We start from the raw sequence: 25,317 nt of genomic DNA, 5'->3' as shown, positions 1-25,317 counted from the left end.
ACTGGTGTTTGAGAGAGATACTACTCTTCTGTTCACAAGATTAAACTAATTTCTTCAAATGTTTATGACTATATACTCACAAATACAATCCATGGCATAAAAATGCTACGATCATGTAATTTATTTGGTGATTAAAAAATAAAGGTGCAGCAGTTTCAGAGAACATTTTTTAACAATTGTTTTGGAGGTTCATGGGAGTTTTGTGGACGGTCTTTAAGCAGTCACACAGACACACTCTAGAACTGTGTGGAGTAACAAAAAATCATCCATTCCGCTTTATGAAGCAAGAAATAAATTTCACTCTCATTACAAAACAACAGGAAGATAAAACACATATTTTTCACCACACACACACACACACACACATGCATGATTACTTTACCAAAAGGAAATGGACGTTAAAAGCTGTCATAATTGACCATGAAATATGTTGCCATATTTTGTACCTTTCCACAGTTGCATGATGGCAAAAGATGAGAAATTTCATAAGTACAGTTATGACACATCCTCTTGACTTGTGTAATGCTCACATTATTATTTTTAGCTAATGTCAAAGTCTTGTGTTAATCTTTAGACATCAAAGTTGCAATTAGCTGCAAATAGTAATACAAGTCATGTTAACAAGTTTGGCTTAATATCTACATGGATAATAATTACTCTGTAAAAAATAATCGTATTTTTAACGGTAAAAGACTGTAAAAATGCTACAGTGCAAAACTGTTAATTGGTTAACAGAAAGTTTATGTACTATATACTGTAAATAAATGTGATAGAATTTTACTGTAAAATACCATTAAATTTACAGTTTTTGAAAGTGAAAATGAACAACTCCTTGTAACTCCTAACGGTAAAGTTCTGGCAACCACAGCTGCCATTTTTTTTTTACTGTAAAAATAACGGTTTTGTTTTTTATAGTGTAAATACTACAGAAAAATGATGTAATTTGATGTACAGATGTAATTTCTAATCAGTTAATCTTTCTGTCTGTCTGTCTGTCTTTGTTATCTTTTTAAGGGGAAGAGAGCAATGTGACAGAATCAAAACTCCCTCAGGTAAGCTACTTACGCTGTCTCGAGAGCCTCTTACACAGATCTCCATAAGGAGGGGGATTCATATCTCATCAGCTTGTGCTTCTTGGCATGTCTTGTTATCATTGAGTGCCGATTCTGCGTGACGATGTTAAACAGCATGATCACTGACCCAACGCTACTGTAGGGATCAAAATGTCAGCCTGTGTATGCGGTCACGGTAATTGTGTGGCTGCCCTCCAGGGTGACTGATCCGAGAGAGAGAGAGACACAGCAGTTCAGACATCGCAATCACAACACAGTTTTTGGGTCAAACTTCTTGCCCACTGGTAGCTTCTTGTATGCATATGTGGATGGGTGAATTGGAAAAGTATAAACAAATGAGGTGAAAAAGAGCCACAAAGAATGAGGAAAGGAAAGGAGTGATGGGCCTTCTCCACACACAGAGGTGCTTTGATAGAGGAGCATCTCTGTGCTAAAACACTCTACACTCATCTCTCTTTCTCTCTCTCCCTCGCTCACACTCTCTCTGTCACTTAAAGAATGCTCTCCGGTGCTGGATTAATTAAACTCTAAACATTAAATATTGATTGATGCATTATCAGCGCCTCCCAGTCGCTTCCGCCCGGATTGATTTCCGACGTGATTTATTGTCATATTTGTAGAGTCATTTCACTTGATAACAAAGAGGAATTGCTGCTCGCAACCTCAGACCACCCCCCGTTTCTACTTCCTCAACTACCCCCCCCCTTCACTTTCCCCTCTGCTTCTCTTTCTTTCTCTCTCTCTCTCTCCCTCCATTTGTTAGGTGTAAGATATGTCTGCACACAGCCCATGTATATTATCATTATTCAAATTGAAATGATAAAACAGCCCATGACTGATGTTTTTCCTCTTTGTCCTGCTTGCCTATCATCACGCTCTGAAATGAATCCACAGAGAAAGGGGCTGGTTAAATCAGCAGCTATAATTCATGGACAGAGTCTTCACCTTTTATTCAGTTTAAATTCTCAGAGGTGTGTTGTTATTAGATTGAAGTGAGAAAAGTTTTGACTAAATTTGAATGTGATGAATGAAGGATATGGACTATATCAGAACCATCTCAACTAGGCTCACGTGCTGTCTGGGCCTTTGTTTTGTAAGCATTTGACTACATTTCACACTTAATGTTTCTCTTTCTCCGATGTATGTTAGATTTTATGTGAGAAAAATAAGTTAAATTCTTATATACACATTGTTTTACACATACACTTGGCCTATTTCTTTCTATGTTTTTGTATATACAATTTCTTAATACAAGTTTCATCTACCGAGGAACCACACGGTCAAAGTTTCCTTGAGGATAATCGCTCATCTAGGCCATCATCACACTTCACTTTTTTACTGTCTTTTTGTTTTTTTCCTGTTTATTGACAGCATATGTCAAGTATCACATTCCATTAAACAATTTGACCTTTGATTACATTCTCAGCTTCTCAAACAGAATTTACAAATAAAATGAATGGACCTTTATTTAGACCGTTTACACAGAAGTTTTTCAAATTACCAATGACAGGATGAGGCTTTATGAATTGGATGTGGTGTGAGAAAGCATCTGCTTGACTGTTACAATCCAATTATTGTCTCTTCCAATAATCTTAGTGGTATTTTTAAACTGTGCAGTAGCACACACAAGCTTTTATTTCAATTTGTGAACACTACATAATTCTATTTGTTCGTGACTTCCCGACAAACAAATACTTAGTTTATATAAGCATGTTCTCTGTATATTTAGAATGTCTATTATTTTCAGCCGCATTTGGTGAGGAAACTCAATTTGGCTCATGTCAATTGAATTTGGTGACATTGAATTATGAGATTTTGGTGGTGTCTTTGGGTCAGGAGTTTGAAAAAAAAAAAAACAGACAGGGGCATGTTTATATGTGTTGTGTGTTAGTAAATAAGTATCCCCCGTGACTAACTCACAGGCTCATATTAAATATTCACTTATTGTATTTGTAAATTACAAGAAGCTCTCATTTGAGCCTTTAAGATGGTTCACGGGCAGGTTGAAAAGTTTACAAGAAAATGAGGATATTCAATGTCATGCTAAAAAGGATCCTCTTTCACCATTTTAGCAGTAACAATTATCAAAATCAGCATAGTGACATAATTCGAGGATATCATTTTAATATTACAATAAAAAAGAGAGTGAGAACATTGGACAGAATAATTAAAAATCATTACTGGAGCGTAGGAGAAATTACACAGCAATTAACGGAATGACAGTACCAATTATGGAATATATTAATATTGTTATTATTCAAATGGTTAATAACTATTAGCTGGGGGGTAAGTTCAGTGCACTTAACAAATTAATGGTTTGTGTAGAGAAATAACGCTACTCGTTTTGAACAACCTTTGAGACAGATAAATCACTTTTCTCATTACTGATACAATCAATCTCCCTTTCTGCAAAGGTTATAAGCCGCAGACATTACATTGTGTAATTGAATCATTAATATACCTAATCTCATTAACAGCAAAATTAAGGAACAAATTTGCCTTTTCTTTATAAACCTGCCACTGATGACCAATGAGAACTCTCAATATAATTCTATTCATCATAATTAGTGCATAGTAATAAGTGATTAACATACAATAATGGCTAAGAGAAGCTCTTTGTTCCTAATTGCTGAACATGTACTCTAGCTCATACCTCTTTTGTGTTTAATTGATGCTCTTTTGCAAATGATTAATCTCAAGAATTGTTCTGGTATTCTAAATATCCCTATACTTTTAAATGTCGAAGCGTTATCACTGTGTCTATGTATGTATGAATATATGTGTGTATGAATATACATTCATACAGTGTATACATAATAATGAATGCACAGTGTATATATTTTAACACACACACAAAGCGAATATATATATATATATATATATATATATATATATATTAGACTTTGCAGGGATTTATTACTAAGCTTATTTGTATTCATTTACTTTATTTTATATTATTATTAAATTATATTTTACCCCACACTCATGCAGACAGAAAACAACACACACTTTCTATTGTATTAGATTTAGCCTCCTCTGATCAATTGTATTGATCACCTCTGAAACGGCATGAGGATCAATAGAGTCTTAATGTGAGTTTGCTGTCCAATCAGAGCCTGTTAAAATCAAGAGAAGGTCTTCAATAGACTGTCTGCTTCCTGTCACATACACCAGGAGATAAATTTCACACACACACACAGTCATCACAGATTTAAAATGTATGAATATAAAAAGTCATTACATATATCAGCAAAGAAATTCTAAAACATTACAGTTTATATATTCCTGTCTACATGTCCTTGCATACTAACGTATGCATGGTTAACCATTCTATAATAACACACACATATTAATATATATTTCTTACGACATTCCTCTCATGATAGCTTTGAAAGAGACTGATCTAGCGGCACCTCCTGTAGATGTTTGTCAGCTGTGTATGTTTGTTCTCACAGGGCCAAAGTTGGCTGTGACTCTAGAGGAGACTTTGTAAGTGCCTGGGCTCTTACTGTGAATATTAACGAGAGAGAGAGAAAAAGAAAGGAAGGAAAGGAGAAAGAAAGAAGGAGGGCGAAACAGGGAGAGAATAAGGGCATGAAATCTTAGAAAGCAGCTGAGATAGAGGAAGAAGGATAAAGAAATGGGAAAACTAGGCCAGAGAGGGTAATAGGTTAGCACTGTCACTTTTCTCTAAAACCTGCACAAAGGAAGAAAGGAAGTGATAGTGGGACAAGTGGGAGGGAGGCAGCCAATGGAAGGAAGCAATAAAAACAACAGCAAACTTCCCTGCACTGGAACGTGTGTGTGACATCTAAGATGGTCATGTTTAGTGTGTATGTAGGGGGGTCAGTAGGTCAGTTGTACTCATACATATTTTGTTACATGAAGCTATAAACAGAGACACTGTTACAGTTAATAATGAGATAGAGGGAGAGAAAGAAGAACTTTGCACTGTATGTCAAGCGATTTTTACATGGGGATCATTTGCATGCTGAAAATATCATACTTGTTTTGTTTTGTTTTGTTTTTTTCTTTGAGTGTGCATGTGTTTTACTGTGTGGTCTTTGTGAATGAGACTGCTTAGTCTGCTTTTCAAAGACAAACTCACATATTGCATATCCTCCCTCCAGACAGTGGCAGTTTCAAACCACTGAAACCCCAGTTCCGTCTAATGTGTGTTATTGCTTGTTTTAAAGAACAATTAAAAATGAAAAGCTTGAAGTTAATGTAGTTTTCCCTTTGTCGGGTGCTGGAAAGATGTGAATGAAAGCGCAAACATCTTGAAACTTTCATTTTACATTTCTCACATTGAAAATGCTTTGACTGTGCCATGCTCTGCACCTCCTCCCAAACATCACAATTATTTCTAAAATGTGCCGGAAATTCATTAACCGCTCAACAATAACAAAATCATATCATAATGTTAATTTGGAAACTATTTTTTTTTATTGGAAAAAGCATCACTTTTAGCCTTTTTAAAGCTAGTTTTCAAGTTATTTATGCTTTTTCTCTTTTCACTTTTTGATACTCATTTTATTAATCTGATCACATGACTCCAGCTAAAAGAGGCTTATTAGTGAATTGTGTATTTTTATATCATAAGCAGCTCTGTAGTCACTCTTTCTCCGCATTCGTACACACTGACTCACTCTGTATCCGTGCGAGACTGTGAGTGTATGTGTCCTAATATGTGTTCAGGCAAAGTGGACCTGTAAGAGCTCTTTCTCTTTTCTCTGACAGGCAGAGTGTGGCGAGTGTGCGAAGAGTAAATTATTAATAACATTTATTAGTATTGAGTTGTTTCAAATTATGTAATTCATTTAGAAATGTTTTTTACACGTGATTTCTTGGTTTTACAGGGTGACGTGTCATCCTATAGACTCCCTCTGCCACAACAACATGCTGAAGAGCTATTACTCCACATACCATTCTCCGTTGTCATAAGAGAAGTAGATGTGTTTCATGTAGGCCAGTCGTCATCAGCTCTGCTGATACAGTGTTAGTTCATCAAAACTAATCATAAGCACATCTGATGGAGATTTTTGTTTGTATAAGTGAGAGTATTACACACACACAAAAGCTGAACCAGACCGTGCAAAGAGTACATTTTGTTTTAGTGTAAGCATATTCTTTTTATTTTCTTTGTCCTCCTGCATTCAAATCGGATGAATTCAATGCTCTACTTTTAAATATGTGTGAAATAGAGGATAAATTGTGTCATAACTAGCCAACTCAAGAATCAGTAAATCAATCTTTAAAAAAAAAAAAGGAAACCCCCGCATAAGATGTTTGCTTATAAGGATGTGTAATTAAAAAAATCAGGACATACAAGCATGTGCAACAGCTTCATCTCTTTCCTTTCATTTGTGCTGCTGTGGTGTTCATTTGTGCTTTTTCCATTGAGTATTTTTGGGCTTTTACAGTGGTGAAGCATTGGTAGTGGATGACTCCTCTCGATTCTGAGGAGGTCACTGAATTCTATGTCTTATGTTGATTCTACACTATTAGTATCATAATCATCTTTTCTTGTGCACACGACAAGTACAAAAGTGTGGTTCTGTGACCTTTTTATTGTTTACTTGTTTTCGCAAGCAGGACAGCGCCACTAGAGAGAGGTTCTCTCTGTGACAATGCAAAAAACAAACGAAGTCTATTGATGTAGAGAGCCTACGTTGGATCAAATGTTGGCTGTGAGTTTGTGGTAGAGGTAGGGAGGGTTCACTAGAAGACAAAAGCTCCACTCTGATCTCTTAATTAATGGTATTCTTTAGGTACAGTATTATATCCGTATATATATATATATATATATATATATATATATATATATAATTTGTTTGTTATATCATTCATTCTAATGTCCTATCTAAAGGTTTTTAAATGTTTGACATTTTTCAGAAAGATCTAAGGGTGAATTTAGAAATAAATTATATTATATTATTATAATATATAGTTTAGATTCCAATTTGCCATACTCTCTTTTTCAGACATGTAACTGGAAATTATTACTGACTTAATATATAATTAATGAATCCTTTTTTCCCTTTATGCTAAATGTCTGTAAAAAAAAATGTGTGTGTGTGTGTGTCATCTAAGATGGTCATGTTTAGTCAAAATCAGTATGATATAGGCCTGTTTGAAGCAGGCTATTCTGCTGTTCATTACTTTCATGAAACAGTTCAAATGAAAGTTATTTGCATAATACAATAGAAATGTATTTTAATATTGATCATAAGTTCAGTTAACTATTGATTAACACAGAGCAGCAGCTGAGGTAAATAAATGATGTTATTTTTTAAGTAATAATGTTATTTATTTGTAATATAAAGCATTCACACCCTGAGGTCTGGAACTTAACACATTAGAAAAATGCCTCAGTGGCTGCAATAATCCCCGTCATCTGTTGATAACAGATGGTAGATGTCATCAGGAGGCGACTGTCTGCCGCTTGACATGATCATCACGCCTGCCATGGAGACAAGATCACAATTTACAACACCAGATATACGCACTTAAACTTTGTCCACTTTATAAAGAACAAGAAATCATTCTTAACCATGATTTAAGATCCTGCCGTTTGTCCACATCTCTAAAAACTATGAATACCCCACCACTGTATTTTGCATGCTTATCCTGCAAGAAGCGATCGAGAGCAAATGAATGTGGATAAACGAAGCTGAAAACAGTCGTGCTTCTACCTCCAACAGGCAGAGTGTAAATCAGCCTGATAAACAAATCCTCAAGAGGAAAAGTAAAGAGAAACATCTTTTATAACAAAACAGTTAGAAGGATGCAAAGAGAAGGCGCTTTTCCCTGTAACATGAAGTTTAACATTTTATAAGGTCCTTCCTCTCATTCGCCACGTGTTTCGATTGGATCATATGCGAAGTGTGATCCAACTGTTTGTAATTCTCCGCGCAGAGCGCGCGGCAGTTCAGCTCCTCACTGAAGGCTACATGTTGAACTCTGCTAAAAGAGGATATCTTTTAAAAGAGATAAAGGACACAAAACGGTGATATCTGGCGTCTACACACACACACACACACGAAGGCGAAAAAAAATCATCCATACTGCTTATATGCTATTCAATTATGCGGTCAAACGCCCTCTGTTTTTGTGGAATGATCAATTATCGGTTGTCACTGATAATGGTGAATGATGACCCCACGCGCTCCCGCTGCTATATGCTTCTTATCGATTCGCGCGTGACACCCCGAGTGAGCGCGAGCATCTGCGCTCTAGAAAGAGCTAGCACTGACTTGTTCGTTGCTCAATCTAAGGGACACGCAATCTTTGAGAATTATTACATATTCTGATGTTCATAATACATGTTCTCATGTCTAACTTAAGAAGAATTACTTTAGAATTAAACTATGTGACTTTTCGTGCGCATCGGTAACGCGTTGTCACACAGATAATATTTCCAAACATTTGTCAGCCCTGCCAATTAATTGCCGCCGCATAATAGTAAGAGGGAGGGAGTGTTCGAGCGCTTTCACTTAACCCCTTCCCCCATTCTTGTGGTGCACCCCTGACTTCTCTGGAGTCACAGCCCAAATTTTCGCCGTTAGTGTCATTCACGTGGTGATTGTCCGAGCGCGCGCAGGGAATCTCATTTATAGCGTCTCGCGCTCGGCTGAGCTGCAAATCAGCGTGTTTACAGCCCCACACCAACACTCACATCAATTAACCGAGCATCGATCCTCTCACCGGGGACATCACAATATTGCCCCCTTCTCACAGTCCGTATTCCTGCATTTATGGCACGATATGATTTTTAGTTGTTGCCCTGTCTTAACTTTTCTTTAATATCGCTGTAGTTTATTATACAACTTGGTGATGAGAAAGAAATGAAGAATTTGAGATTTTAGCCTACTCCTAGGGGGGGTAATACTTATGCAATTAATATGGAAATGGTGGGAATGCGTCATAGGCCATGCAGTGTAATAAAGGATTGAAATAATCTAAATAGTTTTGAAACAAAGACATAATCTGAAGAGCTTTAAAAGTAATAAATCGATTTTTACTCCGTATGCGATTTTTTTTCTCTCTCTCAACCCAAAGCACACGTCGTTCGTTTACTCCTCTCTTCTTTCCTTCTGTTCTTTCATTAATAAGTAAATAACAGTCGTCTTAAAGTATAGATAGCTGACGCTATAGGACCTGATCCATCTCGCCGGCAGCAGTTCGTTAAATATTCAGTGAGAAATAATGGCATCTGAGACATCACCTATAGTAACGTTATTATCTTCATTTCTCAAAATCAGCTAGACTGATAGCTTCGTTTGTCTTTTCCAGGGCATAAATCTTCAGTTTTGCTGGTCGTTGCTGTGCAATCCGGGGGGAATCTCTCTTCTTTAAAACACTGCCTATTTATAAATATAGCATATTAATGGTAGATTATTATTTGTATTACTATTTTAATTATTATTAAAATATAATCATACAATGGAGCACTTTACACAAGATTTTGAATAACATCAAACATAAATTAACATGCAGATTGCTACGTTTTGAGTGATTAAAAAAGTCTTTGTTTTCACATGTAGCCTAGCTAAAACATTTTTTTTTTTTTTGCATATGTTGGCTACTGAAAATGTATAATTGTAAATTCTTACTTTTTAAAGAGAAAGATATGAAAGTGATAATAGCTTCAGTCGATAATAAATGCAAAATTTTAAGTTGCTCATATTGTTTCCTCTTATTGCATTTGTCATTTATTATTTTTCATGTTTAATCCAAACTTTTGATTTTTGAAAATATATATTAAAAAATAATAATGATTTGAATAGCCTATGTGTCAATATATAGCAAATCTCGTTAAAAGAGCAATCTGTTTAAGCAGAGACGTAGTTTTTAATCCTGGTTAAATCGATTTTAATATAGGCTACTTGACGTCTCCAAACACTTTCTTGATGGTTTGCAGACTTTTGTCACCTTTACGCGACTTCTAACGTTATATCATTAAAGATGCATTAGATGAGGGCTTCTCTTCTCAGCGACCGCCTCGAAATTTAATATGATAAATTTGTTTTGCGAAATAATTTTCAACCAGGCTGATCTAGATGGGATGGGTTCGCACAGCTGACGAGGTTTGCTGTGAAGCGCGAGCGTTCCTGTGTCTCCGTCGCGCGGTGAGAGAGTGGGAAGGAGAGGAGGGTGAGAGCGTGCGAGGCTGAGAGAGACAGAGAGCGCGAGTTATGATAGAACAGAGCACTGACCAATAGAATAACAGAGGGTGGGGCTGACGATTTCTCACCGTTCTGCATGGGCCCTTAAAGTTTGTTTGTTCGCTGAATGCGGCGTGTGATGAAAACGTGTTACTGATCCCGTTCGGCAATAATCAGATGAATCTGATTTGGGACATCTGATACATTCTTTGGACTTTCGAGACGCCGATAGTTGCCATTACGCACGAAACTCAGTTGACCGACCTACTTTTAACACCGTTGCTTTGAGGAAAGAACGACTTGGTTAGAAACGGTGCGCTTGTAATCGTCCAGGAGCTGAATTACAACAACTTTAATGCCAATCACAAACGAGGATACGCGATACGCTCCGCAAAGTCTAGCTACGGGGGAAAAAAAGGCTTTGGAAGATCTTTGGCTGACAGTTTGGCTATCCGGACACTTTTGGGTGAATTGCAACTTTTGAGCTCCAGTTTGATGCCCTGAAAGATCAAAAGATACGGTTGCTCTTTCGAAAGAGAAATTGACATTCCTGTAGTGGCTAAGTTAAGGTCCAACGTAGCCACCAGATGGTTGCTAAGAAGGGTTAAACTGTATCTAAAGGGAGTTGGAAAATCCAGCCTTTCTTCCACACGGATCAACTCATTGGGTGGGAGCAGCAAGAGAGACAAGAGTCCCCAGCAAATCAGCGGCTAATTGATTAAAGAGACTTCATTTGAATAGGGGGCTGGCAAGGTGCCAATCGCCTTTCAGAGGACCCCCCCTCCCCCAACCCCCTCCCTCCATGATTAATCGCGAGGCATTATTGATAATCATAACAGGACACATGCGCGGTGGATGGGCTCGATTTCCGTAATTTTGAGCAGATTTCATAGTAATTTTTTATTCTTTCGTGGCTGATGCGTGAGCCAGCATGTCGCGGAGGAAACAAGCGAAGCCGCAGCATTTCCAGTCCGACTCGCAGCTGGTCCCAACCGAGCACAATGGTGAGTTCAAGCCCTTATTACACACATAAACTCACTTTGCACTTTTTTTTTTTTTTTTTTTTTTTTTTTACCAAAAAGGGATTTTTAACTTTATTTTTTGTTATTGTTGGTTTTAACGTATTTAGGGTGACTCTTCCTTGTGTTTAATCTCAGGCAATGAATTCATCGTAATATCCTTATATTTCATGCTGCTGAAGAGCTCTATTATTTAAGTAGCCTGCATTTGAAAACTTTTACACTCCTCGTGCGATCATCAGAAACCATCACTTTACCCTAAAACAAAAACACATTTCATCTAGTTCTGTTCGATTCTAAAGAGTCACATTGTGTGTTTTTTTTTTTTTTTAAGTTTTCTCGTGAAAGCTGACTCGTGAAAGAAAGTGGCCTACAAAATAAGTGAAGTTATATTGTTTTATTTTTTTTTAAAGGTTTTCCAAAATTCACCAGCAATCATTTGTAAAAGTTTAAACTCTTGGAATTAGTTTTGTTCTGGCCCGTTGAAGGTGCCCACACAAGTGGGGATTCGCATGGTTTCAGCTTTTCACCCTCTTCCCCGCTTCTGTAGGATATTATATTGCATCTCTAGACCTCAGCAGCGTTTTATTCCATGTTTTCACCGTTATCGAAAATATATATCATGCGACCGTTCTCAAACGTGGAGGCTTAATCAGCTTAACTTGTTTTGTTTAAAAATATTTTCCCCTATAGTATCTCCAACTTTTGTGAAACTTTATAAGAGGTAATAATTAAACTAAATTAAACTTTAATGGCATGTAGTCAAGGGCGATCGAACAACGAAATCACACAATCTCATGTAATCGAGCTTTTCTATTATGACTTCATAGTTTATATTTTAGACATTTGGACATTGCGTCGTGTTAATTTTTGATGTAGGCTAGGCTACCTTCTTATACAGTAGACGGGTATCGCAAAACTTCTATCAATACCTATGTTATCTCGATCGTTTGCTTTTAAATGAGTTTCAACTTGAGTTTTGTGATCAAGAGCTCACTAGCTAGCAGGCTGTGTCATGTTGTTTCCGACACACACTGTGACCAAACTCATCTTTCATACCGTGCGTTGTCAACTTTTAAAACAATCATTTAGGCTACAACATATTAAACGGTTTTCTACCTAAATGAGAATGCAAATTATTATAAATGTATTATTATAATTATTATTTTGGACATGTGAAACAACGATACAAGCCTAATTATTATTTCTTTTTCTTATAATGGCCTATGCTTCCATACTAAATGTAGTCTTTAGAATTTCATAGTTTTCAGTGTTGGAACAGTCAGGCAGGCAGTGACTGAAGGTTTTGCAACAGTTATTAACTAAACATTTTAAGTTTTACTACTGCTAAGCTGCATGTATCAAAGTTCGTCTCACGTCCCATCGAGCTATAAAGAATTATTTTAGGAAAAGACATCCTAGGCTACTGGATATTTTGATATGTAAAGTGTCTTATTTGAACCGTTTTAAAACGCAATGTTTCGGGGGAACTGTCCTATCTCTTGCTTAACTCAGCGTTTTCTAGGCTATCATGTTTCTGATTGTGGGACCTTTGAAGAGATTTTGTTTCAAATCGAAACTAGATCCAACTAATTTTCTTCATTTTTTTTTAATTATTATTATTTTTAAATCTAATGCATTTTTAATTCCGACGTGCAACATGAAGAATTAGCAGAAGTGACCTAGCCTACATATACCGTTAATGCAAAAGGGAAAGCTAGTTGGCTATTATAGCACACCGTTGTTTGCATGACGTTTCTACGTGCAATCTTTAGGGAAGATCCATAAAGAAACATTAATCACTGGCACACCGCGTGTGTATTTGTTCTCAAATAAGACAGTGGAGATCAACATTATGTTACGCTTAGGCTATTCTCTTTACATTAAGTTACGTTGACTGTTAGTGTTCTAAATAAAACGATCTAAACTGCTTTTCTACTACAGTTCATGGGCCGCTATAGCCTACCCAGCACCAGTTGCTCTCAGATATCTGAGCTTTGTATTCCTAAAACCTACAATGTATTTATGTTTGCTTATGAGGGAAAAAAATATATAGCCTAGACTATAGATCAATGATAGATACTTGTTAAATATTAAGATTCATTTTAGTGTAAAAATATCTACTGATTTCCGCGGGTTTATGTGTTGAGATATTAGCCTATTGCACTGCATCGCATTTTAACAGCTATAACAGTTTAACCATCTTTAACATACGTATGTACAACATGGATGTACAGAAAACAGCTCATTATTATTAAAAATGAATAAGAGAACAGGCCCAGATTTACATACGCAGTGTGTTAGCGACTTTAGTGCGAAAGGCATTCATAAGTGAAGTGTAGGCTATGTGATTACTGCTAGAATTTAACAAACGGAAAATACAAGTTTTTCAAAACCATAACATTGCTGGATTTCCCCATTTAAATTTAATAACGAAGTGAATGGTAGGATTTGTCAACCACTGTCAGCTGACCAAGTTCACATTTTTGCCAAATAGGCTACAGCTTGCCTCATTCAAAGCAAGAGGCAAATGCACAGCCTGTATCTTAGTGTTCACTGTTCAGAGATTTGTTGCTGTCTTTTTGACTCAGCATCTTGGTAACATTTTTTTCTCTCTGTAAAATTCAATGAAAACCAGACCTTAATAAGTAGATAAACTTCTCTTGATGTCTTCTCTTCCGTGAAAAACTTTGAGCCGAGAGGCTAATTTTCTACCTATGCTTTGTGGCCTTGTGTGGGATATTAGAAAGCAGCTAGACTGAGGTGAGGAGTCCTCTCTGGTCTGTCTCTAAGGGTGGGATGTAGAGCTTTTTTAACCTTTGCCAGGCTCCCTCAGTGGGGAGGCGAGAAGAGATCAGGTCACGGTGTGTTCATGTGTACCATGTCTCTGACCTCCAACATGCTGTGCTATAGCCAGCCAAACAGGGGCTCTTACTTTTTTTTCTGGGGTGGTGTGTGTGTGTGTGTGTGGGGGGGGGGTGTTGCGGAGGTGGGGGTGATGTGGATTGAGATCAGTGTGGCTGCTTTCCCCTTTCACCTCAGCAGATTTGCAACACACCCACCCAGAGAGATTGTCAGGGAGGTCCCCCCTCCAAAATACACACACAAGCATTGCAAACAACAGGGATTTCGTATCTTGTCCTTTTGCCAGTGTTTATAGTGGATGTTTTGGAAGTTGTTTCGACCCAGAGTATTTTTTCTTTATTTTTATTTTTATTTTGCTATAGTCCCCTCTCACACCAATGCTTTTAAGGGCATGTCAAAAGAATTGAGGACGAGGTCTCGGTGACCAGTAAAGAAGCCTTTCCCAGGCACACCATCTAGTGTTCAGTAGGAAGTTTTCTATGGCTTGAGAGAGAAAGTGAGGGAGGGACGCAAAGGGAAAGAATGAAAGTTGAGGGCGGGTAGAAGAGAGTAAGGGACACAGAAGGAGGTTTTGAGTGAACTGTAACTCACTCTTCGAAGTCACAACTAGCAAGGCGCCTGCAGCTGAGAAAAGTAATGTAGACATTACAAATTATTCTCATGTATGTTTATCCTCTCTTTTTTCTAGTTACTCTTTTTTATACTTACCATATTGCCAATTTTCTCTCCTTTCTCTGTCTTGATTTGCTTGGGATGAGATCTTTGACCTTGCTCTGTAGCATGCTGATGATGACCCAAAGCAATCACGCTGTAAAAAAAAAAAAAAAAAAAAAAAAAAACTGTTCTCATCAAAACTAGCTCTCTCTCACTAATCTGCACAGCCGTACACAGAGTATAATAGCTTTCATAAACTAGCGTAATTTCTTTCTTTCTATGTACTATTGGCTGTAGACACACATCTGGCTTTGTAAGCTGCCCATTTACGCATTGTCATTATTTTGGGTGTAATTATTGTTCCCGAAAATATATGCTTTTCTAAAACTTAGAAAAAATTATTTAAAATGTATTTCTGTTGCCTTGTCTTGTTTTTGAGACGGAAAATAATTAATAAAAGGATAATTTATTTATTCATTTGTTCTAATGCTAATTTACTTTATTTATTTTGGTGCATGTAGATGTGTTAAGTTTTTTTTTTTTTGGTACCAGTTTCAAAATGATTTTATTTGATATGACATAAGAATTTATTTCATCATTCATATCTGTCATATGATGATCGTCAAATCATTGTTTAGCAGTTTTTAGTTCAAATGTCGACATTCTAGCAAATATATCTTGTTCGAAAATAAGCTATTTTTTAAATCTCAAAAAGATATTTAATGAAATTTAAATTTCTAAAAAAAGAAAAAACATTCAAAAAGCGGTGTAACTTTTGAATATGCATTTTTAAGGATAGCGTATCAACTTCTGTGCATAGCGATTATTGTTATTATTATTTATTTTTTTCAGAATATAGTTTTTCCCCCGATTGTAAGCCTTTATCAATGATTTCCAAAAACTGTTGTTCATCTTTTAGTGAGTCTCTTACAGTAGCCACATATTCAATGAGGGGAGACAACAAAACAATTGTTAGTATTTTATTTATTTATTTTTTTAGTTTATGATGAGGTGAAGATGAAATTTGCCAACCGAAAACAAAGGTCTTCAACAGGTTATTTAAGTTGTTTCATTTTTTTAGCTGAATTGACTGTAAATAACTGTAAATGAACAAGTGACTGGTAGTGTGCATTATTATTTTCAATATTATTATCATCATCATATCAGTAATAATAGTTTTTGCTATGTGTTTTTATTGGTTGTTGTTTTTTTATTTTTTATTTTTTTATTTATCTTCCCAAGTAATCTTTTTGTACCTACCCCAAAACTATATTCACGTTTCCCTTTCATTGGGTTCACTTTAACAGACTTAGTTTTAATATTAAAACTTATTTATCAAAAAAGTTGACTTTTCCGTCTGGGCAACACATCATTTGTGTGAGACACGGCTTTACTGTCATGGCAACTTTAATGTTATCTGATGTTCCAGCTCAGAGAGACACAGGGGGAAGATAATCCCTGAATTAAACAGGATCTGCTTTAGAGCCAGCCGTGATGAGCAGGCTGGGCCCTCGCCCCTCTCCCCTGCTCTGACACTCCCATGCTGGGGAACAATGGGGAGCCATCCTGTCTCTCCACAGGGCTGGGACACACTTCTTGCAGGGGTTTCATTTGCAAATGAATCTCCACGCTGATGAAAATGTTGAGAGCAAAGCGCCACAATGAGTTTGCCTCACAATTTGTAAATCAACTTGTATGTTAAACAGCATGATTTTTGAGGGACAAAAAGAGAGGAGGTGGGGTGAGAAAGAATGAGGAAACTGGAGAAAGGCTACAGCCCTAGAAGAAGGGAGGGAGGGAACAGACTAGTTTTTCAAATGCTTATGGTTCATTTTCTAGAAAAAGTTTCAAAACCTGCTCCATTTATAATTTAAATGAAAATCATCAGGCACGTGATGTTATTAATGTACACTTACACTTTGTTTAAACAAGGACAGAGTTTCTTGCTTGTAGCCAAATGTTCAGTAATAGTTTTTTTTATATATATATATTTTGCTTGCTTTGAAATTCTGCATAAATAATCACCTAAAATAGTTAGAAATGTTCTTATTGATTTAATAATTATTTAGTATTCAAAATCATTTTAAAACAATGCGCTGTATTAAGATGATCATGAAATTACTTAATTCACGCTTAGCCTGGTATGAATGAGTTTGAGCTTCTGCAGAGTGCATAGCGATCTGAATGCCAAAGGCTTACTTGTTCCTGTCAGATCCTGATTGCAGGCTGACTGGATACAAATTAGTTTAGTGACAGGGATAACCTGTCCAAGATGCCTGCCGTTGGTTGAAAATGAGCAAAGTTGACAGCAAATTGAAAGTCTAATAAGTCCTTCAAATGGTTGATTTGTGCCTAGTGGACATGTAGACAGTGAGGAGTATGAAATATTGGAAATCAATGACCCTCTATGAAATTTCATTAGGGCCCATTGTTCTCAGTTCATAGTATTTTTATGTTTTGATGGATTATCTGAAGAAAATGATTACCTAAGGTGGTTGAATTGATGGGACTTTGATACACATCTTCAAAGATCACTTTTAAGCAATATTGTAAAAGTGCTATTGATTTAGTCTCTTTTCTTATCCTATTTCATCATAGCTCTACATAGTGTGAAGGCCTTTCTTTGTGTTATTTGGTATTTGTTTTTTATACGTATGAGGAGGATAAGCATTAAACTGATTAACGGAAGATTAACAACAAAAGAATTTGAACAGATAAAGCTGCTTCTTCAGATACAAAACATCTTTAATCGCTAATCTCCTTGTCCTCCCCCCCCCCCTTATTTTCCACTGCAGGGGACACAGAGACTAACCTGGACGTCTCCCCCTGTAAAGACTCGGGTGCCCATGTCTGCAGCAGATGTTGCGAAGAGTTCTTTGAACTATCGGACCTTGAACAACACCAGAAGAATTGCACTAAGAATCAATTAGTTCTAATTGTGAATGAAAATCCAGTGTCTCCTTCCGGAACCTTCTCCCCAGGATCCTCTCCTCATAATCCTGATGAGCAGATGAATGATACAACTAATAACACAGATCAAGCAGAGTTGACCGACCTCTTGGAGCAGAACATACTTGAAAAAGTGGAGGCCATGGACACAGAGATGTCAGGAGTCTCTGCACCCCATAATGATGGAAGTGGATGTATGGCGGGTGGCAGCCCACTCAGTGGTGTTGGAAGCAGCCATGGAGCTCTGGGCAGCTCTGGGCCCAGTATGGGGAACTCTGTCATCTCTGCTTCACTACCTCAGCTGGGTAACTTGACTGAGTTGGGCAATTTTTCCATGATCAACAGCAACGTCATTATTGAAAACCTACAGAGCACCAAAGTGGCTGTGGCCCAGTTCTCCCAAGAGACCAGAGGAGCGGGAGGACAAAGGGTGGCTGTGCCAGCCCTCATGGAGCAGCTCTTGGCCCTACAGCAGCAGCAGATCCATCAGCTACAGCTCATCGAGCAGATTCGTCATCAGATTCTTCTGCTTGCGTCACAGTCACCTGAGCTTCAAGCACCACCTAGTTCTTCCCCTGTGACTTTAGGTTCAGGGACTAGCCCACTAACCACTCTTAGTTCCCATTTATCTCAACAGTTGGCAGCTGCTGCAGGGTTGGCACAGAGCATAGCTAGCCAATCTGCAAGCATTAGCAGTTTGAAACAGATGGCTAATGTTGTGCAGCTACCTCAGAGCAATTCCAGTGTGGGAGAGTCATCTCAAAGCCTCGGTGCACCAGTGCCAGCTACAGTTAATGCCCAACCTTTAGAGAAGAAGCCAAGCAATGCAGGAAGCTTGCATCCTCAGTTAGGAAACCCATCACTTGCAAAGTCATCCACACCTGCCTTTGCAATGGGAAGCCTTTTGAATCCTGTGGCTAATACCCTTCTACCTCAGCCCCCACCAGGCAACCCAATATTCTCCAGTGCACTGCCCAGTGTCGGTACCACGGTTGAGGATCTCAATTCACTGGCTGCACTGGCTCAGCAAAGGAAAGGCAAGCCACCTAATGTCTCATCTTTTGAACCGAAGAGTAGCTCTGAGGATACGTTTTTCAAGCATAAGTGCAGGTTTTGTGGCAAGGTGTTTGGTAGTGACAGTGCTTTGCAGATTCACTTACGTTCTCATACAGGTGAGAGGCCATACAAGTGCAACATATGTGGCAACCGCTTTTCCACCCGTGGTAACTTGAAGGTTCATTTTCAGCGTCATAAAGAGAAGTATCCACATATTCAGATGAACCCATACCCTGTCCCAGAGCATCTAGACAATATTCCAACGAGTACTGGCATTCCCTATGGTATGTCTATGCCTCCTGAGAAGCCAGTGACTAGCTGGCTCGATAGTAAACCTGTCCTGTCTACTCTGACATCTTCTGTTGGCATGTTACTTCCACCAACTATACCAAGCCTGCCTCCATTCATCAAGAAAGAAGAGAATAACTCATTGGCTATAAGCAGCCCTTCTCATTCTACAAAAAGCGACTCAGGTCCTGCTGATACACCTATGAAGAACACAGAAAGTGTGTTGGAAGAAGGTGAGAGCACAACCCTGCCTACCTCAAATGGAAAAGCTGAAGAAAACAATCAGTCATCCAGTTTAACGACAAGCATGAGCTCTGCGGTGGAGGGTACCATTGAGTACACCACCTCCAACAGCCCTCCAATGGCCACTAACCCACTCATGCCCCTGATGTCAGAACAGTTCAAAGCTAAGTTTCCATTCGGAGGTCTCCTTGATCCTCTCCAAGGCTCAGAAACATCTAAGCTTCAGCAACTTGTTGAGAACATTGACAGGAAGTTGACAGACCCCAATGAGTGTGTTATCTGCCACCGTGTTCTTAGTTGTCAGAGTGCACTAAAAATGCACTACCGCACACACACTGGGGAGAGGCCTTTCAAATGTAAAGTGTGTGGTCGTGCCTTCACCACCAAGGGCAACCTCAAGACTCATTACAGTGTCCATCGAGCTATGCCGCCAATGAGGGTCCAACATTCCTGCCCTATTTGTCAGAAGAAGTTCACAAATGCTGTGGTACTGCAGCAGCATATTCGCATGCACATGGGTGGCCAGATCCCCAACACCCCTTTTCCTGACAACTATCCAGAATCCATGGGGTCCGATGCTGGCTCATTTGACGAGAGAAATTTTGATGATCTTGACTTCTCTGATGAAAACATGGAAGGAATTGAGGATGGACCAGACAGCAGTATTCCAGACACACCAAAGTCAGCTGATGCATCCCAAGACAGCCTCTGTTCATCCCCTACTCCACATGAGTCATTAGGTACGGAGAGCCAGAAGTGTGCCAACCAGGGAGCAGTAGAGGAAGTGCAGTGTGACCAAGAGAAATCATTGGAGAACGGATTAATGGAAGGAGACAGACTCACAAATGACTCCTCTTCACTTGGAGGCGACTTCGAAAGCCAAAGTGCCGGAAGTCCAGCTGTCTCTGAATCTACCTCTTCCATGCAAGCTCCATCACCCTCTAATGGTACTACACAACAGCAAAAGTCTCCGAGTCTGGAGGATCGGCAGCAGAGGGCCTTGTCATTGGAGCACATTAGCGCGTGTCTCATGCAGTCTCATTCTGCCAGTCCTGGAGCTCTGGATCTTTCTTCAATTAACTCATCAAAAGATCCTCTTAGCATGCTTTTCCCCTTCCGTGAGCGAGGCACCCTAAAGAACACAGCATGTGACATCTGTGGCAAGACATTTGCCTGCCAGAGTGCCTTGGACATCCATTACCGTAGCCATACCAAAGAGAGACCGTTCATTTGCACAGCATGCAACCGGGGCTTTTCCACCAAGGGGAACTTGAAGCAACATATGCTGACGCATCAGATGCGAGATTTGCCCTCCCAGCTCTTCGAGCCCAACACCAGTCTTGCCTCCAGCCCAACTCCATCCCTTCTGTCTGTTGGACCAATGACCTCCATGATGAAGACTGAGGTCAACGGCTTTCTGCATAGTTTTCAACCGGAAGTAAAAGACTTGCCCTCTGCATTAGTGACCTCATCTGCTTCCACCTCTCCAGTACTTTCGACTGCCCCACCACGAAGGACGCCTAAGCAGCACTACTGTACCACTTGTGGGAAGACATTTTCCTCCTCCAGTGCCCTGCAAATCCATGAGAGAACCCATACAGGAGAGAAGCCCTTTGCTTGTACCATTTGTGGACGAGCATTTACCACCAAAGGAAATCTCAAGGTAATTATCACTGCATATTAGATGCAAATAATTTTCTCAGATTTTATAAAATACATTCTTTGAGCATTTCCAGATGTTTTTTCGCTCTTTATATTTGTGAAAAGCCAGCCACAATGGGCATTGACCGTATAAACCAGTATTGATTAGGGAAAACAATTAGAATGCATTGTGAATTATAAAGGGGGGAAAGCACAAGTATGATCAGCATTGCACAAAAACAAAGGTCTGTGTGTATATACCGATTTTATATATATATATATATATATATATATATATACAGATTACTGATACACAGATTTATTTTTGATCACAATAAAAAAGCCTAACACACAGATAAACAGAATCCTGTAGGTTATATATGGATATGTGATTGCACTAATTAAAACTTTACTCACTATGGGGCTACATGTTCTGGAAGGAATGTAACTATCAAGCTAAAAAATTCCCTCAAATTAAATTAAACTTTTATTTATTTTATTTCAATTTTGGAATTTTGATATTCTGTATTAATAGTCTAATTTAACTGCATTAAATATTGATTTTGTTAATTTACTCTTATGAATTAGCATTGCATTAATATGAATGGGAAATAGATAATTTTAGTGCTATGTAGGCTAATTTGTAAAAGTAGCTTGGTCTTTGCACCTCATAATGTGCATTGCTACACTAAGGGTTGCAACAATTAAACAAGATGCGTTCCCCCCTAAATGTATTGCATGCTTCAAGGGTGAACTGGGGGCAACTGTCAGATACAATACTGTCCAGCACAATGAGAGTGGACAGTGCAATTTTCTCAGAACACATGTCTACCACAGGCCCTTTCTTTCATATGCAGACGCCCATTCTCACTGAGTGAATGTTACATAATTTTAACCTTGTTTTAATAATTAGACAAATGCTGCTTCCAGTGGGCCTATTTTAATACTAATTATTAGAGTACTACTCCCCTTTTTCCATTGCATCATCTCACGTGTTATTCATTTTAATGTTTCCAAACTTTAAATGGTGTAGCTTTCCTTATCCTTTGTTTTTTATACTCTTTAATCCTTTTTTTCTCTTTTTCTCTCTTTCCCTCTCTCTAGGTGCATATGGGCACCCACATGTGGAACAGTGCTCCTGCACGGCGTGGTCGCAGGCTTTCAGTAGATGGTCCCATGGCTTTCCTTGGCACCAACCCTGTAAAGTTTCCTGAGCTCTTCCAAAAGGACTTAACCAGTAGGTCTGGAAATGGAGACCCAACCAGCTTCTGGAATCAGTACGCTGCTGCTTTCTCTAACGGCCTGGCCATGAAAACCAACGAGATCTCTGTGATCCAGAATGGAGGTCTACCCCCTCCACTGTCAGGGAGTGTGGGCAATGGGGGCAGTTCTCCGATTGGAGGCTTGACGGGCAGCATGGAAAAGCTGCATAACTCTGAGCCCAATCCTGCTCTGGCTGGCCTAGAGAAAATGGCAAACACAGAGAACGGGACTCACTTTCGCTTCGCACGCTTTATGGAGGACAAGGAGATAGTGACAAACTAGAGAATCGTTTTTGTTGTGCTCATGAACAAACATATACTCTTTAACTGGCACACACAAGTGCTCCAGAATATGAAAGAGAAAAGCAAGGAAAAAAACTGTATCAGCTTTTGCTTGCCATTAAGACTTTATGAAGAGGAGTTTGAAAAGAACTTGCTTTTTTTTGTACAATGTACAACACGTTATAGTTTTTGGAGCTTATTTATTAGTGATTATAACCTTGCTCGAAAACCAAGTGGAAATATTAACAGTTACTTAGTTTTTATGTTATTTTCCGTTTTATCAGCAGAGCGAATCTGTATGAGTGTTTTAAAGTGTGCTTTTGAAACTTAGCTTTTCTTGGTAGAAGACTTCACCATGGCATTAAATTATTTTCTATCTGTAGTATGTGTTAACAAAACTTGATGTTCATGTAATGATTTAGAGCTTAAAAAAGTGCAACGTAAGGCTGTAAATACTTTACACTTATCTGTGCTAGATGGTTTACAAGCTGTGTAGAAACTTTCCTCTGAGAAATATCAACATTTCATAAATCCAGGGACATAGGTTAGTCCTTTTCTCTCTGTCTTAGAAGGTAAAAAGAAAAAAAAGAAATGTAAAAAAATGGGTTTCACCTCAGCTGTTTATTTAGACCTTAGTATTTTCCTTTTGCTTTTTATTACATTCAGTTCTCACTCTTTATTTGTGCAAATAGGATACAAAGCTTAAAGGGTTGTTAGATGACAACATGAAGAGGTCCACACATGAATGAGAGGGAAAAAGACAAAATGCCTTGTGTGATCTTTGAGGTTTATATTTTGCTTAGCTTTCAAACTGCTGCTAGGTACTAGCATCTACTGCACATCATCTGTTGACCCAACCTATACATTTTTTTTTTTTTTTTCGAACGTGGAGCAACAAATTCCTTTACAACAATTGTACATAGTCTAACTCGAAGACAAAGTCCATCTCGGCCAGGGGACAAATGATGATAGTGTTTTTATAAATATTATAAATATATATATATTATGGACTGTTACAAGCACTTTCTTGAAAAGCTGAAAGATCTTTTAGGGCCCAGTTTCTCTACAGTTTAATACCTACTAACAACTACGATACTGTAATTCTTTACTCTAATAATCAAATACATCAGTTTTCCAAAAGAAAGAGTGTCTGTCTTGATGATTTGTTTTGTGTTTTACCGCGTTTTTTTTTTTCATCAAAAATAATTTTGAGTTACTCTAGTCGATATGCTGTTTTCAGCTCTGGCAGAATTTCTTCTGCTGATGGACTATGGATTTATTTTCCCGACAGAGTGCATTAAACGTGTGAAATGTTAATCCAAAGTCGGTTACATATTTAACTTCAACGTGTCAGGCTGAGTCCGTCAGGATGCAAATGCAATTACAGAGCGCTTCATTAAAACACAAAGCTTCAAAGCTCCTCTGTAAGTCACATTTCTGAGTTCATCATTCTGGCGGTTGACAGGCTTCAGCATCTTTAATTAAACAATCGATCGTTTTAGAAGCCCCCTTCTTTCAGCGTTTGTTTAGATGGATTGGTTCACCGTTCCTGTCTCATCGGCTATAAGGGAAACTTTTCATAACCCGTTTTCTTTGAGTTAATAGTTTTAAGCTGAAAATATTTTCATGTTGTAGGGTAGGTAATGATTGTTCGGATGCTTTAATTTGGTAGCCTATGGCTGTCTCATGTTTCCCGGACATTTGGTTTTAGTCGGACTTGTAGCCATCATTTGAAATGATACAAATATAAATAGACTATTCTATTTATTTTGCGCTGTACAAAGGAATAGTGGCATTTGCTTTATCCTCTGGATTTACCGTAGCCCTTTAACATTTAGTCATCATCAGCAAAAGCCTCGGCTTTAAAAAAAATCCTGTTATCAGGGTATTTTATTGTTATTATATCGTTATCGATTCGTGGTAGGCTAATTATTCAACTACTTTTAAAACATTAAGGCAATAAACCCTTTAAGGAAATGTCACCGATTAATAGTGGGCTTTAAAAAAAATACTATCAATCTATCATCGTTTAAAATAAAATATAGCCTATGTCCAGCTTTTTCACCAGCTGCATTTAATTTAACACACCATTGCACTTCCTGAAACGCAGGATCTGTTAATTCGAGGTTTGCATCCTCTCGCCCCACACCGCCTCCTCCCCGGATTTTATAGCTGGATAAATTCCCCAATATTTACTAGATCGCGATGCTAAATGACCCTTGCAAATAGTCCGGGAGCGGCAGAGGGTCCCCGCCCCTCTCAATCTGTGCTCTCACCCCGCGACAGGCACTTTGTTTGAACATCCCAGCTTCCGGATTCTTCAGTGACAGACCGCGCGCCTTTTATTGACACCATTGACACCAAACCCCTCTCAATTATGACATTTGTCTCACGGTGTTTACAATAAAAGTGATTTGATTCACACCCGGTAAATTTTGCTGTTGGACCCCAGTGCATTTCATAAATGCGTTAATTTCGTCAATGTATAGCCTACATTTCTTAATGCCAATAATTTAATAGCCTAATGTAAAAGTAATATTGAGCACCCAATAGTTTCTCAATTTTATATAGTTGAATATTAGTGTATTAAGCATAAGTATGCCGGCTCCCACATAATGTGTTTGTCGACATTTGGACATCAATCAATATAGTGCAGCTTGAATAATAAAAATGTGTAAGCCTAATGCCCAATTTCATTTTAAACCAAAATGAGACACATATTGGTTGCATTTCGATGGTTGAAAGTATAAGAGAACCTATTTTCCTCAATATTACAAATGATAAAAATAACAATAATAATAACAAATAAAAAACGTAT

The 25,317-nt window shown here is 38.2% G+C and overlaps 1 protein-coding gene across 3 annotated transcripts; it reads left to right on the top strand.

Annotated features, from left to right (window-relative positions):
• Window positions 1–10,346: 10,346 nt before the first annotated feature.
• Window positions 10,347–22,881, top strand: sall1a (spalt-like transcription factor 1a). Of its 3 annotated transcripts, none has more exons than XM_039657192.2 (3): window positions 10,347–11,244; window positions 17,574–20,977; window positions 22,060–22,881. In XM_039657192.2, exons 1-3 carry the CDS (start codon window positions 11,172–11,174, stop codon window positions 22,498–22,500), a joined length of 3,918 nt encoding a protein of 1,305 aa, XP_039513126.1. In that variant the 5' UTR covers window positions 10,347–11,171; the 3' UTR covers window positions 22,501–22,881. The 3 variants fall into 3 exon arrangements, with proteins under 3 accessions (XP_039513126.1, XP_088985612.1, XP_088985613.1); XM_089129486.1 differs by lacking the exon at window positions 10,347–11,244 and adding an exon at window positions 14,631–14,757; XM_089129487.1 differs by lacking the exon at window positions 10,347–11,244 and adding an exon at window positions 14,691–14,786.
• Window positions 22,882–25,317: the final 2,436 nt, after the last annotated feature.

Source organism: Pimephales promelas, chromosome 1, assembly GCF_988280905.1.
Source record: "Pimephales promelas chromosome 1, fPimPro1.hap1.1, whole genome shotgun sequence".
In the NCBI taxonomy this organism is placed as follows: Eukaryota; Metazoa; Chordata; class Actinopteri; order Cypriniformes; family Leuciscidae; genus Pimephales; species Pimephales promelas.
This window is presented reverse-complemented; position numbering and strand designations above follow the sequence as displayed.